Source organism: Orcinus orca, chromosome 12 (assembly GCF_937001465.1).
Source record: "Orcinus orca chromosome 12, mOrcOrc1.1, whole genome shotgun sequence".
In the NCBI taxonomy this organism is placed as follows: domain Eukaryota; kingdom Metazoa; phylum Chordata; class Mammalia; order Artiodactyla; family Delphinidae; genus Orcinus; species Orcinus orca.
This window is the reverse complement of record NC_064570.1, coordinates 51136784-51152081: the sequence shown is the minus strand read 5'-3', so window position 1 is coordinate 51152081 and position 15298 is coordinate 51136784. Positions and strand designations below refer to the sequence as shown.

At 38.2% G+C, this 15298-nt stretch overlaps 1 protein-coding gene across 5 annotated transcripts in view; it reads right to left on the bottom strand.

Moving 5' to 3' along the window:
* Window positions 1-15298, bottom strand: part of PDSS2 (decaprenyl diphosphate synthase subunit 2) — a 261892-nt gene that overhangs the window by 153589 nt on the left and 93005 nt on the right. For 4 of the 5 annotated variants that reach the window (XM_004264759.2, XM_049695312.1, XM_049695311.1 and 1 more), the window contains exon 2: window positions 5292-5426. The exons of the other annotated variant lie outside the window; for it this stretch is intronic. In XM_004264759.2, coding sequence (XP_004264807.1) covers window positions 5292-5426 — 135 coding nt within the window. The remainder of the gene's footprint in view (window positions 1-5291; window positions 5427-15298) is intronic. 5 annotated transcript variants of the gene reach the window in all.

Sequence of the window (15298 nt, the reverse complement as noted above, 5' to 3'; positions counted from 1 at the left end):
TTGGCTTGAAAAAAACCATTTTCATGTTCACAGGGTGTGCTGCTGGTATATGCATGTTTGTGTCCAAATTTCCCCTTTTTTAAAATAAGGACACTAAATTAGGATCCATTCTAATAACCTCATTTTAACTTGATTATATCAATAAAGACCCTATCTCCAAATAAGGGCACATTGTGAGAACGAGGGGTTAGGACTTCAACATATGAATTTTGGGGGGGACACAATTCAATCCATAACATCTATATACATGAACCTGGTCTCTATTATGTAAATTCATACATTCATATAATAATTATGTACTGAGTGCCCACTACAGTGTCAGCACTCTGTGGGCCCTGCTATGTACTATGTACCAGACCACATGTCTTTGGTCAGTCTGTTCCTTACTTCCTTTGCCTAGAACGCAACCACCTTTTACCAAACCCCTTGACTACCTGCGTTCCTCCAACTGACAACCTCCTAGTTACCTTCAAAACCCACTTATAAATTCCCTATTTTGTAAAGTTCAAATGGTCTCTTTTTCTGAAATTTCTCCTTTCCTCTCCCAACATATTTAATTGCCCCCAAGAATTCTGTTTATACTTTACTTACAGTATCTATAGCATCATATTACAGTTGTTTGTAAACTTGTATGTTCCCTGGCTTGATGCTAATAAGGTCACGGAGGGTAAATACTATACAGTATTCAGCTTGTATCTCCTGCACTAAGCATACTGCCTGGAACACCACACAGTAATTGCTTAATAAGAGCTTGTTTAATGAGTGATCAAAGCAGGGTGTTCAATTTAACAAGACCCAATGGGAAAAAATTGAAGGAGGAACATCTAGAGACACAGAGACCCAACAGACAACTATTGATAAAATCTAAACATAAAGTAGGGCTTCCCCGGTGGTGCAGTGGTTAAGAATCCGCCTGCCAACGCAGGGGACACGGGTTCGAGCCCTGGTCCGGGAAGATCCCACATGCTGCAGAGCAACTAAGCCTGTGCGCCACAACTACTGAAGCCTGCGCACCTAGAGCCCGTGCTCCGCAACAGGAGAAGCCACCGCAATGGGAAGCCCGCACACTGCAATGAAGAGTAGCCCCCGCTCGCCGCAACTAAAGAAAGCGCGTGCGCAGCAATGAAGACCCAACGCAGCCAAAAATAAAATAAATAAATAAATAAATTAATTAAAATAAATAAATAAACATGAAGTAACAAAGGCCTGTAACGGGAGAGTGGAAAGTTAACTGAAAGAAAAAGAGACCTGGAGAAACTTGTGAGTTGGTGGTTTATTAGACACAGAAGATAAAAGAGTGGGAGTAACCAAGGATTACCAAATTCACTGGGATAACTGGGTGACAGAAACAGCAAAATATTAATTAAGGTGCCACTGTTATTAACAGATAAACCCTAAAGTTTAAGTGGTTGAACAAATAAATTTTTCCTCTCACACATCAAGTCAACATGGATATTCCTGATGGACAGGTGGCTCTCCTCCAAGGGGTGCAGGTACCTTTCATCTTGAATTGGTCACTTCCAAAATCACCTGCTTAAGGTATACTGCAAATGTAAGATTTTTATGGTCAGGAAATTGTAAATTTCATTTATGCTTTTATTTTATTGGCTAGATCTCATTCATACGGCCCAGCCAACTGCAAAGGAAGGCTGGGAAATGTAGTCTACTGAATACTCAGGAAGAAAAGAAAATGTGCTTGGCAAACTTGTTTTAATTGCTTCTAATACAGTTAACAAGAGGTGGTAGGAAATTTCAGGGAATGAAGGTAGAGTGAAAATTTGTGGCCTGTTTATAATTGCTAGTTAGATGAGAAATATTTGAGTCAGTTCTTCCTAAACCAACTGAGAAAACTGAACCATTAGTCACAAAATTCACCTGCATTTCTTTAAATGTAATAATCATGTAACACTAGAGAAGTCTATACTTTGTTATGCTATGTATTATATATTACATGATCTATCTTTTGTACACAAAATATAAACATCCCATCATTAAGAATAAGTTATAAACATTTTCCCAGTTGTGGCTAGGGATGCTTGTAAATTCAGTAATACTTTTTTTTGCCTGATCACCTTTGTAACCAATTTTTAAAGTCAGGGTTGGTGGAATAAACCTAAAGTCCATGGTCTTGTTTGAAAAAGGTTATGGTAGATGTTTACAGTGCATTTTTATAAATGTGACTCATCTGTTTTTCAAAATGCAGTTATTACATTTTAGCCTAAATTCTGCCTCTCTTGGCCATTATGTGATAAGTTCACAAGACACATCCACAAGATATATCCAGCAGTTATATCCTTAGGCCAAACAAAACAGGTCACCTAACTCACTTTTGTTCCCTTAGGTAATTTACTCAGGTTCCATTAACTGACATCAAAGTCAAGTTTATGAGGAAAAACACCAACAATGTAAATCCCAGTAGTTAAGAGGTGAATTTAAAAGCTCCCAAATCAGTACTTCCCTCAAATGTTAAATAATTCACTGTGGCATTATAGATACAAGCCTCCAGCAAAAGTTACACTTGAACAATTAAGCTAGCAGGAGCCAAACAAATGACTTCAGGGATAGAGAAACAAATGAATGGTTTCTCGTAGTAGTATGCCAAATTACATTTTCACATTAACCAGTGTGTAGAACACCCAAGCATCAGCAATGACTTACTAGATAAAGTTTGATTACAGAAAAACAGCCTGGAACCACAAACCAGGATTATTCCCTAAATGTAACTGTGGATTCTATACACTTGGGTATGAAACCCATTTACGCCATTTGGAAAAATTTTATATTCATAATGTACCACCTACTCTTTTGCAGAGTTCTTTTACAATTGCTCATATTACAACGACTATCTACCAAATGCATTATGTTCCTGTAAAGGATCAGAAGGCAATGCAGCTATTTCTTAGAGGCTAAATAAGAAATTGGAAACACAAGGTCACAACACAGTGCACTGTGTACATACAATAAAGATAACAGCATCTGCATAGTAGAAAGAAATACACTTTATATTTAAATTCTAACTCCATCACTTTCTACCTAGAGGATTTTAGACAAGTCTTAATCTCAGCATTAGTTTGTTTTTCTATAAAATGGGGACTATTCATTTATGCAATAAATATTTACTGAATACCTATCATGTGTCGAATACTTCCAAGTGTTAGTTTAGGATTAGTGATAGTAAACCATAGCTGGTATTCATTAGAGGCGTGTATGGCTACCCAAATGCAAGAGCAGATGACTGGCCATGGACTTCCCTGGTGGTACAGTGGTTAAGAATTCACCTGCCAATGCAGGGAACATGGGTTCGAGCCCTGGTCCGGGAAGATCCCACATGCCGCGGAGCAACTAAGCCCGTGCGCCACAACTACTGAGCCCACATCTCACAACAACTGAAGCCCGGGCACCTAGAGCCTGTGCTCCACAACAAAGACAAGCCACCACAATGAGAAGCCTGCGCACCGCAACAAAGAGTAGCCCCTGCTCACTGCAACTAGAGAAAACCCACGTACAGCAACGAAGACCCAACTCAGCCAAGAATAAATAAATAAATTTAAAAAAAGAGCAGATGACTGACCAATAAAACGGTTAAAGTCGGAGACTGAAAAATCAATGGAGTTCCAAACAGGAAACAGAGATACATGGTTACAAGGTGATGTGAGGTCTAATTCCTTTCCAGGGACTAACAGGTTATTAGTATTCATTGTAGATGTTTATGTATTTTCTCTAATTATTTCAACTGAACTCAGCCAACAGCTTTTCTACAAAATTTACAGGGTAAAGTTTTGAGCTCCAATTCAAACAGGTTGGGGAAGGATGTAGATAGATGTATTGAAGATTTGCCAAGTTACTGTCCGTTCATAAGTTTTCCTAGACATACTTAAGGGAAGACCTTTTTTGGTATACTAATTTAATGGCTAGTCTAATCTACAAGTGAAATACATTTTTTGAATCAGACTAGAAAAGCCGAATAAAATTAAGAAGAAAAAAAAAACAACAAAACATGAGATTTGGAAGAAAGAGAACTATAGTTAGAGCCTGAACTTTTCCTCATTTGCTAGTCATGTCACCTTGAAAAACATCTCAAGGTTTCTGAAACTCAGTTTTCTCAAGAGTAAAATAAGTATAACGACAATTCTTACCTATGGAATTGTTGTAAGGATCAAATGGGATAACTGTCATTAAAATGATCAGTAACCTACAAAGCACTAAATAAATATAAATTATCTTAGAGTGAACAGGAACTGAAAATGATCCCAAGATATTTCTTCTAGTGAAGACACTTACGTGGATCAATGGTAAAAGCTCTGCAAAATTACCCTGGCTAGAGGAGAGGCCATTTGTAACCCCAACAGTGATAATCTTTGCTTGCATGTTAATGAAGGTCACTGGACTTCACAGTGACCTTCACTAGTCATCTTTAAATATTACAGAAGAAAAAAAACATTTATGGGTAAGACTACCAGGAATTTTTTAAAAATCTAAGATGTGGATTTGTTTTTAAAGTAAATAAATAAAAGCTATATTAACCGTAAGCCGAAGTTTCTAGAAATACTTCTTTTTGTGAGGAAAATTTTCCTGTCACCCGTGTTTCTGGGTGGTTTTAATTTCAGGTGCCCACGTCCACTTGCAGACTATTACTTCCATACAGGCTTTTAACACAGTGTCAAGTATACTGCTAAGATCTGATATATTATTACTAAAAAACATGCTGTCATTTAAAAAAGTAAAACTGAAAATTTAAAGTTTGTTTTATATGCAGCAAAAATGACTGATATGTACACATAAATTTATTTTTTAATCTAAATGTGTGATATGTAAAAGTTTCTTATTCCAGTCACTTTAATAAAAACCTCTTCACCATAAAAATAAGCAAAATAAAATAAATGATATAGCACTGAAGTAGACATCTCCTAAAATGGTAGTTGTAATTATTATATACACAACTAAGTTATCATATTGAGTAGGTTTAAAAATCATGAATCCTGGACTAAATGACATAGAGTTCTCTACAGAAATACAATGAAACCATGATGGGGCAGGAGAGTAGTGTTCAATAGGAATGTTTAAATGCTCAAGGCAGAAATGAGAAATATTAGACACAAAATTTACCAGAGTTACATACAAAGCAGCTAAGCCTATTAGATTTGTTAAGAATAATAAAAATCCATGTTTTAACTTAACAAAATATTTTAATCTATCTTTGAATCAGAGAATGACAAAAAACTAAACAGTGATTTCTACTGACCACTGTAAGAAAACACGCTTTAGAGAGCAATGTCAAAATTTCTTCTTACCATGAATAGATACCACTGACCATGTCATAGCTCTGACATGAAGCATTCACACTGCTGGGCCCAGCTGCCTTAGAAATAAGTAGCACCACCAAGCCCCTCAACTGGAGGTTATTCTGGCTGTCGTGTACAAGGCCCCTGTCAACAAGTAAAGAAAGAAGAGGATTAACACACCCTCACAATATCAGTCAGATCAAATTAGAGAATTGCTGCAAATACACCCATGCTTCCAAAATCAGACAATGTCACTTGTTGAAAAGAAACAGGATTGGTGGAAGAAAGAGTTAACAGGAGGAAGCAACAAGTTCAGCAAACAACTAGAGAAACCCATGGCTGGTTTTGAAAGTGACAATCTCAAAATTGTGAGGCCTAATGATTTGGCTTCCTCCTCTTTCTGGGTTTTTCCACTGTCTATACCCTACCACGCAATCTTAACCATTTGCTCTGATAATGAGAGGAACCCATAGTTTTAAACTGTTCTGTGGTAGTTGACAGCAGGTGAAATACAAATTGTATGGCTTGGATGAAGTGGTATTATGTGGCGATGATGCTGGTAAGGGCAAGTGGTAAAAAATGGTTTCTGTCTTCACAGGTAGAAAATTTATTTGAGAAGTAAAATGGAAATGAATGCCATGGGCAAATATCTTGCCATTTCTTATTTTTTATGCAAAGAATAATCATTCTAGACAATGTTAGTCTTTAACATAGAATGTAATATTTTTTTGCTATGAGGATTGAATTTTTATAATTTCTACTACAACTAAGGTCAGGAATACTTTCTAAGATTATATGTTTGTTTAAGTATTGCAAATGGTTGTCATACAAGAAATAAATGACATCATTAAAAAAAGAAAAAAGACAGAAAACTATGGGTAACATATTATAATAAATTAATATTTAGAACAATGTTCATGAGCATTAATCAAATAGGTTATACTAAAGTATACATAAATAACATAAATATAATTCTTGAATGTGGTGAAAATGGTAAAAAATATTTTATTAATTTGTATTGGAGTATAGTTGATTTACAATGCTGTGTTTGTTTCTGCTGTACAGCAAAGTGAATCAGTTATACGTATACGTATATCCACATTTTTTAGGTTCTATTCCCATATAGGTCATTACAAAGTATTGAGTAGACTTCCCTGTGCTATACAGTAGGTTCTTTTTTTTTTTTTTTGCAGTACGCGGGCCTCTCACTGTTGTGGCCTCTCCCGTTGCGGAGCACAGGCTCCAGATGCGCAGGTTCAGTGGCCATGGCTCACGGGCCCAGCCACTCCACAGCATGTGGGATCTTCCCAGACTGGGGCACGAACCCGTGTCCCCTGCATCGGCAGGCGGACTCTCAACCACTGCGCCACCAGGGAAGCCCAGTAGGTTCTTATTAGTTATGTATTTTATATATAGTAGTGTGTATATGTCGACCCCAATCTCCCAATTTATCCCTCCCCCATCTTTCCCCCTTGTTAACCATAAATTTGCTTTCCAAATCTGTGACTCTGTTTCTAAAAACAGTAAAATTTTGTATTTTAATACTTCACTGAATTATTAAGACTTCCTTGGGTGAATTCTGAACAACGAATTAATTTAAATTAAGTAAGTTAACATAGCCAAAATTAATGAGTCAGTCCATTACTTAAGAAAATTTTCACCCTTCATGCCTCCAAATAAATTTTTAAAAGGGATCCCTCCTTGCTCTTTCAATAGTTTCAAAATAAGACAGCTCTTCAGGCTCTCTGCAAGATAACAGTTACAGCTCTTTCTCTACTTATATTTTCTCCTTAATCTAGTAAGTGACCTTCAGCAAGCTAGAGGGATTAATGATTTTTACAAAGAAGTTCTAATATCTGTTAATTTAAGGTAATTAAGCTATATTATAGTAGAAACAAATAATCACCAGAAATGTCCAAAGCTCTGTATTATTATGTAACAATCTACTTAAATCCTACAGACCTGAACTGTTGGGAGGTTGCGAAGCATCCTATTTTGGAAGAAGAAAATGTAAAATGGGAGCGCTCTCCAAATTTTTTGCTTTGAATTACAGATTTTAACTTATGCTACTAGACCCTTATTTATGTATTACCTGAGGTAGATAATAATAATATTAAAGAGAAGCTCTGAATTGGCTCCTAATTCTAGAAAGGGAAAAGAGGAAGGTGAGGATGTGTGTGTGGCTGTGTGTTTGGGGGGTTGAGCCTGGTTAGGAATGAAGGATATGAAGGTAAGAACTCATATCCTCTAATGAAGGATATGAGGGTAAGAACTCTGACAGCTGGCCAAGCCACGTTGAAGAAATAGGCCTGGCAACAGTTCTGACAACACCTTCCTCAAATTTCTCAGAGAGGGGACCTTTCACAGAGGACACATACATCATCATCATCATCATCAAAATACAACAGCAGCAGCAGCAGCAACAAATCCTTACATAGGACTTTATATATGCCAGGAACTATTCTAAGCATTTTACTATATATTAATTAAATTAATTCACAACAACTCTATGAGGAAAGTACCACAATTACTTTGATTTTACAGATGAGGAGAATGAGGCACACAGAGAGATCAAGCAACTTGTTCAAGGTACCAGAGACAGTAGGCGTTAGAGCCTTGATAGAGCCAGGATTTGAACCCAGGCCACCTGGCCCTAGAGTCTATATACATGCTTACCCATTATGCTATAGTGACTCTCCATCTGCTTCACCTCATGTACCAACTATTTGCTAAGTCAGTAGAATAGTGACCGTTTTAGAACAAGGTTTGAAAAATCCTTCTGCCATTTATTAGCTGTATGACTCAGAATATCACCTCTTCCGTAAAATGAGATTAACAACATCTACTTTCTGTAGTCATTGTATGGAACAGACAACATGAGTGAAGCACAAACCACTGTGGAAGCACATGGAAGGTGACAAGGTGATCAGAAAACTACATCTCTCTCCTTATTACTTTTTTAAAAAATTAATTTATTTATTTAGGCTGTGTTGGGTCTTCATTGCTGTGCGTGGGCTTTCTCTCTAGTTGTGGCGAGCGGGGGCTACTCTTTGTTGTGGTGCGCGAGCTTCTCACTGCAGTGGCTTCTCTTGTTGCGGAGCACAAGTTCTAGGCACGCAGGCTCAGTAGTTGTGATGCATGGGCTTAGCTGCTCCGCGGCATGTGGGATCTTCCCAGACCAGAGCTCGAACCCGTGTCCCCTGCATTGGCAGGCGGATTCTTAACCACTGCGCCAGCAGGGAAGTCCCTCATTACTTTTTGCCATCTATTTTTTCTCAACTCTTATATTTTCTTTTTCTTTTTCTCCTTCTGTCTCTCAAAGTCTTACCCACTACCAGCATATATAATTTCCTATAAATACTGTTTCCTTTTCTACCCCCCAACATAACAAAAGTTAAGGAATTCTTCCGACCATGACCCAGAAACATCATGTATCACTGAAACACTGGCCACTTTCAGAATGCATTACTGAAAAGGTCAGGAAAAGAAACTATAGTAGACCAGTTACCAGAAATCAAGAGAGCAGTCAGAAAAGCACACCTTCTAACCATCAATTTTCACACAAGACAGTAGTTAACAACCCAGAGAACAGATTAACAGGTTGAGTAAATTAAATGTTTCCAAAACACCATGTCTTTAAATTCACTTCATTAACACCCTTAAAAAAAAAAAAGTACTAAGATAATTCGATAATGTTCACAGCTCAAAAACTAGCTCACAACAAAAATAAGAAATTTTGCTCCTGAGCATAAAAAGTCCCTAGGATTCTAAACTTGCAGAGTTAATGTTTCATATGGTCCAGGTCATACTTCACCTGGAACACTATGATTTATTCTGAGTGCCTCTCTTAAGGAGAAATACTGACAAGCTGGGGCATATCCAGAAGATGGTGAAATCATATACTGCCACATGCTTGGCTGACCAAAAAAAAAAATGAATGCTAGCTTGGAGAACAGTAAAGTTGGTGTTCTCAAATTTACGCAGTCAAAAATGTAGTAAATGCTTACTACATGTCAGGTACAGAGCTAAACAGAGAGTGGAGGACATGATGGCGAGCAATGGTGAGCTGTGGTCTCCCTTCTTGTGGATAATACAGTCTGGATTTAAAATAATAATAAAATGTGGTATGAGCTACTTTAGGAGATGAACAAGGACAACTAACATAGGCACAGAGAAAGGGCAACTAACATAAGCAGGGGTGAAGGAGTGGTGAAAGGGACCTCCCTGAGACCTAAAGGATGAGACGAAGTAGTCAGGGGAGCTGAAGCAAGGAGGGGAAGTGAAAAAAGAGTGTTCTAGAGAGGAGACAATATGTGTGAAAGTTTGGAGGAGAAAGAGGAAGACACAGCTGTCTGCAGAATCAATAAGGCAGGAATACAGTGTGTGAAGGGCAGGGTTGGGAGAATTAAAGCTAGACGAGTACATGATGACTGTATGTTCATCTGAAAGGGTACCAGAAGGATAGGCGATAGACCTGGTAAGTATTACTTTAGAGACTGACACTAATAGACAGAAAATATAGCTGGTGAATTTTGGCTCGACATGAAGAGATTAAAAAACAGAGGAGTCTCTGTTGATGCTGAGTCCCTTGAGAATAAAGATGTTTAAGAAGCTGCACAGCCTCTGATATGACACATTAGAGGGAAGCCTGGACTATTCAACATCTGGGTTTTTCTCTTACTCTGTGATTCTTTATTATCTCACTTTACTACATTTAATTATCTAATACCCTACAATATGTATAATAAGTATAAAAATTGGGAGAATTCGTTAACATCATCTAAGTGTCATAAACGAAAGCAATATTTAGTATCTTGTAATCTTTATCACTAAAATTCTACAGAATTGTTTTCCTTTCACTAATATAGATTTAAAAAAAAAAACCCAAAAAACCTTTATCATTCATTCAACTAATGCAGACCGAAAACCTTCCATACATCAGGCACAGTGCTTGGCATAGATGTCATGGTGAGCAAAACCAGGCACGGAGCTTGTGAAGCTTACAACCTAGTGGAAGAGACTGGTAATAATGAAAGAATGACAAATAAATGTAAAATTACAATAGTAATAAATGCCACAAAGGAAAAAGAGAGACGATGCTGTGAGAGCTTACAACGGGGAACTAGCCTAGCAGGGAAAGTCAGAGGCTTCCTTAGGAAATGATGACCGAGTTGACCCCCAAAGGAAGATGTAAAAGAGGGGTGTGGGAAGAGAATAGGTAAGGGGAGTGTCTCCACAGCACAAGAATGAGCACATGCAAGGCTGAGTACACTGTACAAAGTGAGGCTAGAGGCAGACAGAGACCAGACCACACAGGTCAAACAGGCCATGATTGGATGTTAGCTCTTTATCCAAAGAGCAATGTGAAGCCACCACAGTAACTTAAGCATCTTGTCATGTAATCAGATATTTTTTAAAAAATAAAAAAAAAAGAAAGAAAAAAGAAAAACTTCTATCATCAGTGTGGAAAAATGACTTAGGTGTGTGTTTGGGGTGGGGGGCACAAAGTGGATATGAGGAGACCGGTTAGAAGGCTTTTGTGGTAGTCAATGAGAAATATGGGGGTAGCTTGGTGGACAAACAAGAGGTGTAGCAAATCTAAAGTAATATTTCAACTCAATTTAAATATATGTCAGATACTATGTAGTCCTGGAAAATTAGCTATTATAGATATATCACTAATTTAAAATAATATTCTGAAAAGTCTGTAAGTTGAATTTTGGGGGGACAAACTTGGCCTTCAAAATTCTGCTCCAGAGCTACAACAGATCAACAGTAAACATGAATATTCTAATAGCTTTACAATTTCATGGAAATAAGGATTGAACAGGTGAACTTTGTGCAATCCAGCTCTATAGCCTTCTCACATTATGGCTTCTATGGCTAACTGCAGTTCCTACTGCATCATCCTATCTTTCCACAACTATTAACTAGTTTCTCTTCCTTAACCCTATCCTATAAATATTTCAAATATTTCAAATAAATATTTCAAATGACAGTTATGGCATCTTTCCATATTCTCTCAAATTCTATTTCTTCAACACTTATATACTAAGAGGTATACAAAGAAATAAGAGGTCTAATAAAAGAGCTATAATAATGTGTTCCAAAAATGGTTAAACTGTATAATATTAATGAACAGATAACAAAGATAGTAGAGTAACAAAAAGCAACAAAGGAAGAAAGAAAACCACTTCTTGTTAGAGGTGTGCCTCACAGTAGAGACAGAATTCAGACTGCGCCTTAAAGATGGTCAAATTTCCCTGAGCAGAGAATGGAGGAAGAAGTGGGATGGAGTTATTGGAATGGAAAGAGTGGTATTTTAGGAGAAAGGAACAGGTTAGAGTAATAAGCAGGTAAAAGTATGGCGAGCAGGCTCAGGAGCTGTGGGGCTGCCCATTTGGGCAATGTGTGAAGGTGAACAAGCTCCAGAAGACAGCCTGAAGAGTGAAGGGCCTTGAAAGGTTTAGAGTCAGGGCTTCATTCTGCAGGCAATCTGAAGGCATGGATGATTTGTCAGCAAGGGAGCAATGTGATTAAAGCTAAAGACTAAAAGTGTTACTCTGGGCCTAATATTGTTACTCTGGCAATAGTGTGCTGGGTGCAGGGGAAAGGAGAGGGAAGATTAGTTAGGAGTAGTTTCTTCCAATATTCCAGGTGAGAGATAATGAGGGCCTAAATTAGGGTAGTGGCAGCAGGGATGGGAAAGAAAAGCTGAATGATGGCAGTATCATGGAGGTGGATCAGGCTAGTCTGGCCAACTGACTGCATGAGAGAGACATCAGGAAGGGATCAGGAAGCAAAGGAAAGATAAGGGCTGAATTTAAGATTCAAACCTGTTTGCCGGAGGTGATGATGCTAGTATTAGCAAGGACTGGAAAGAAAAGGAAGTGTTAATGGGGAATTAATGAGTTCAGTTTTGGACATGTTAACTTTGAATGCAAGAAGGACTTCCAGATGGAGATGCCCAGCAGGCACCTGGAAATGCTGCAGGTATAGATTTGGGAAGCATCTTTGTAGAGGATAATGGCTGAAGCAGTAGGATTTGATGGATGAGATTTTGGGGGGAGAAAAAGGAGAAAAGAAGGGGAAAGGAAGAGGGAAAAGGAAGGTATGGGAAGAGAGAAAGGGAATCTTAGACAACTCCTATATGTAGGGAACTGGGGAAGGATGAGTGACCCATGTGAAAGAACACAGTATGTCCACAAACAAATAAAGGGGGTCTCCACAGACACCCAGAAAGAAGAGTGAACATATATGCACAACAGAGGCAGAGAACTGTGTGCGGTGTATAGGAACTGGGGCCAGGTATTTGTCTCTTCCATGGGCTTTTACAGTATTTATTGTAAAGTTCTAGTTTGGCACTTAATACACTGAATAATAAAAATGACAACAATGACACAGAAAACAATGCTTACAACATACTATAATGCCAGGCATGTGCTGTTTTACATGCATACACTCTTATTCTCATAAAAACCACGTAAAGGAACTGGTAATATCTCTTTACAAATGAGGAGAATTAGCAAGCAGGCTTAGAGAACTTAAATAATTACTAGTTACACTAGTCAACTAGTAATATAAGTGCCAAGATTTAGACATAATTTGGACTCCAAGGTCCAGGAGCCTTTGCAGCCTTGCTATTTAATTATTTGTTCTCAGGTACTCCTCACGAAGTTATGAGAACCTTGAGGGCTCTCAGGCTTAGTTATCTTTGGATGCCCTGAACCAAGCAGAGTAACTGACACAGAATAGGTCTCAAAAAATGCAAGATGAGAGAATAAATAACTTCCAAGAAGTAGAGAAGCAGACACCATCGTAAACATCTTTCCCAAATGGACCTATTGCTATTCCAAACTTTCCTCATCTCTCCTATCATCCATTTGCTACATTCAACCATCCAGCTCTGAAGTCTTGAGTCCCTCCTTCCTAAATCATAGTGGATTCTTTAAAAGTGACAGCCAGGGCTTCCCTGGTGGCACAGTGGTTGGGAGTCCGCCTGCCGATGCAGGGAACGCGGGTTCGTGCCCCAGTCCGGGAAGATCCCACATGCTGCGGAGCGACTGGGCCCGTGAGCCATGGCCGCTGAGCCTGTGCGTCCGGAGCCTGTGCTCCGCAACGGGAGAGGCCACAGCAGTAAGAGGCCCTCACGTACCGCAAAAAAAACAAAAAAAAAAACAAAAAACTGACAGCCACACAAGAGAAAAGCCCCAATACATTCCAAGAAAACATGCTGAGATTTATTTTAATGCAATGTTGAAAAGTTACTGTATATAAGAATCATGTCATATCAAAGTACCTATCTTAAGTTTTAAATAGAGAGAACTCAATATACTAGAGTGTTTATGTGTTTTGTATCTTCATTTAGGAGAACTGACTGAATTCACTACTGCATCAGTACCCGTGAGAGGAGGCTACCCTCACTTTAACAGAAGGTAGGGGTAGTTCCAGATGGAGAGCTGAGGTAGGATGGCAGAATTGGAGCATGAGAGAAAACTTTTGATATTTATGCTCAAGAGTTCAGAATTCTTCATCAGTAGAGAATTGTTTAAATAAACTGTGGTACATCCCCACAACGGACTATCAAAAAAAAAAAAAGTGTTCAGAATTCTAATGTATGCCAGTGATTCAAATCACAATATTTTGGTAAATTGATAATCAAATATTAAGGAAACAATTTATCACCTACAAGCGATCATCACCCTCAAGTTAGCTCAAAGCTCCCCAGACTAAAACTGAATGGGAAAAATCAGCACTTCCCAGACCCCCACAAGGAGAACTCCCTCCAGTGCTAAAATCTAGAGGCATAGAGTTTATTTCACAATTTGATTACCCCACTTTAACATATCTAGTTCTAATAAATCAATCCAGAAAATGTAAGCATAAAAGATGGATGTCAAATCTAACATACATGAGGTGGGCTGGTTGATAAGACTCCTAATAATGCTTGTGACTGTGACCCCTAGTCAAAACATTTTTTAAATTTACATACAGATAACTGAAACAAAAGGACTGACTAGAAGATGCACAATTTTTGCCAAAGAATCACAGAAATACCCTGATCTTCTCTATTCTTTTTTTTTTTTAATTAATTAATTTATTTATTTATTTTTGGCTGCGTTGGGTCTTCGTTGCTGCGAGCGGGCTTTCTCTAGTTGCAGTGAGCGGGGGCCACTCTTTGTTGAGGTGCGCGGACCTCTCATTGTTGTGGCTTCTCTTGTTGCAGAGCATGGGCTCTAGGCGCGCGGGCTTCAGTAGCCGCGGCATGTGGGCTCAGCAGTTGTGGCTTGCGGGCTCTAGAGCGCAGGCTCAGAAATTGTGGCGCACGGACTTAGTTGGTCTGCGGCATGTGGGATCCTCCCGGGCCAGGGCTCGAACCCACGTCCCCTGCATTGGCAGGCGGACTCTCAACCACTGAACCACCAGGGAAGGCCTCTATTCTTTTTTTTTAATGTTGACTGTAACTGGCTAAATTGATCTTGTGACCCACTAACGAGTTGCAACTTGCAGTTTTTTGAAAAACAGTGTTTTAAGTCATGCCTAGTATGTGATATATTAAAAGAACTAGAAGTAAATGTAAAATTAATTAAATAGGAATAGAATTATCACTATTTAAAAACAGAAAATCTGTGCATACACTAGAACAAATTTAGTGTTGCAACAAAGCATTAAACAAATTTTAATGATATGGGAAAATACTTAAAATGTTAAAGAAAAGACAGAAGTATAAAACTATGTATATATAACACGATCCCAATTATGTTTCAATATATGCACACATATATACATATGAACAAGGCCAAGAAAAAACTAGGAATAAATATGACAAAACATTAACATTTTATTTTTTTTGACTGAAGTATAGTTGATTTACAATGTTGTGTTAGTTTCTGGTATACAGCAAAGTGATATATATATAATATACACACACACACACATATGTTCTTTTCCATATTCTTTTCCATTATGGTTTATTATAGGATATTAAATATAGTTCTCTGTGCTATACAGTAGGA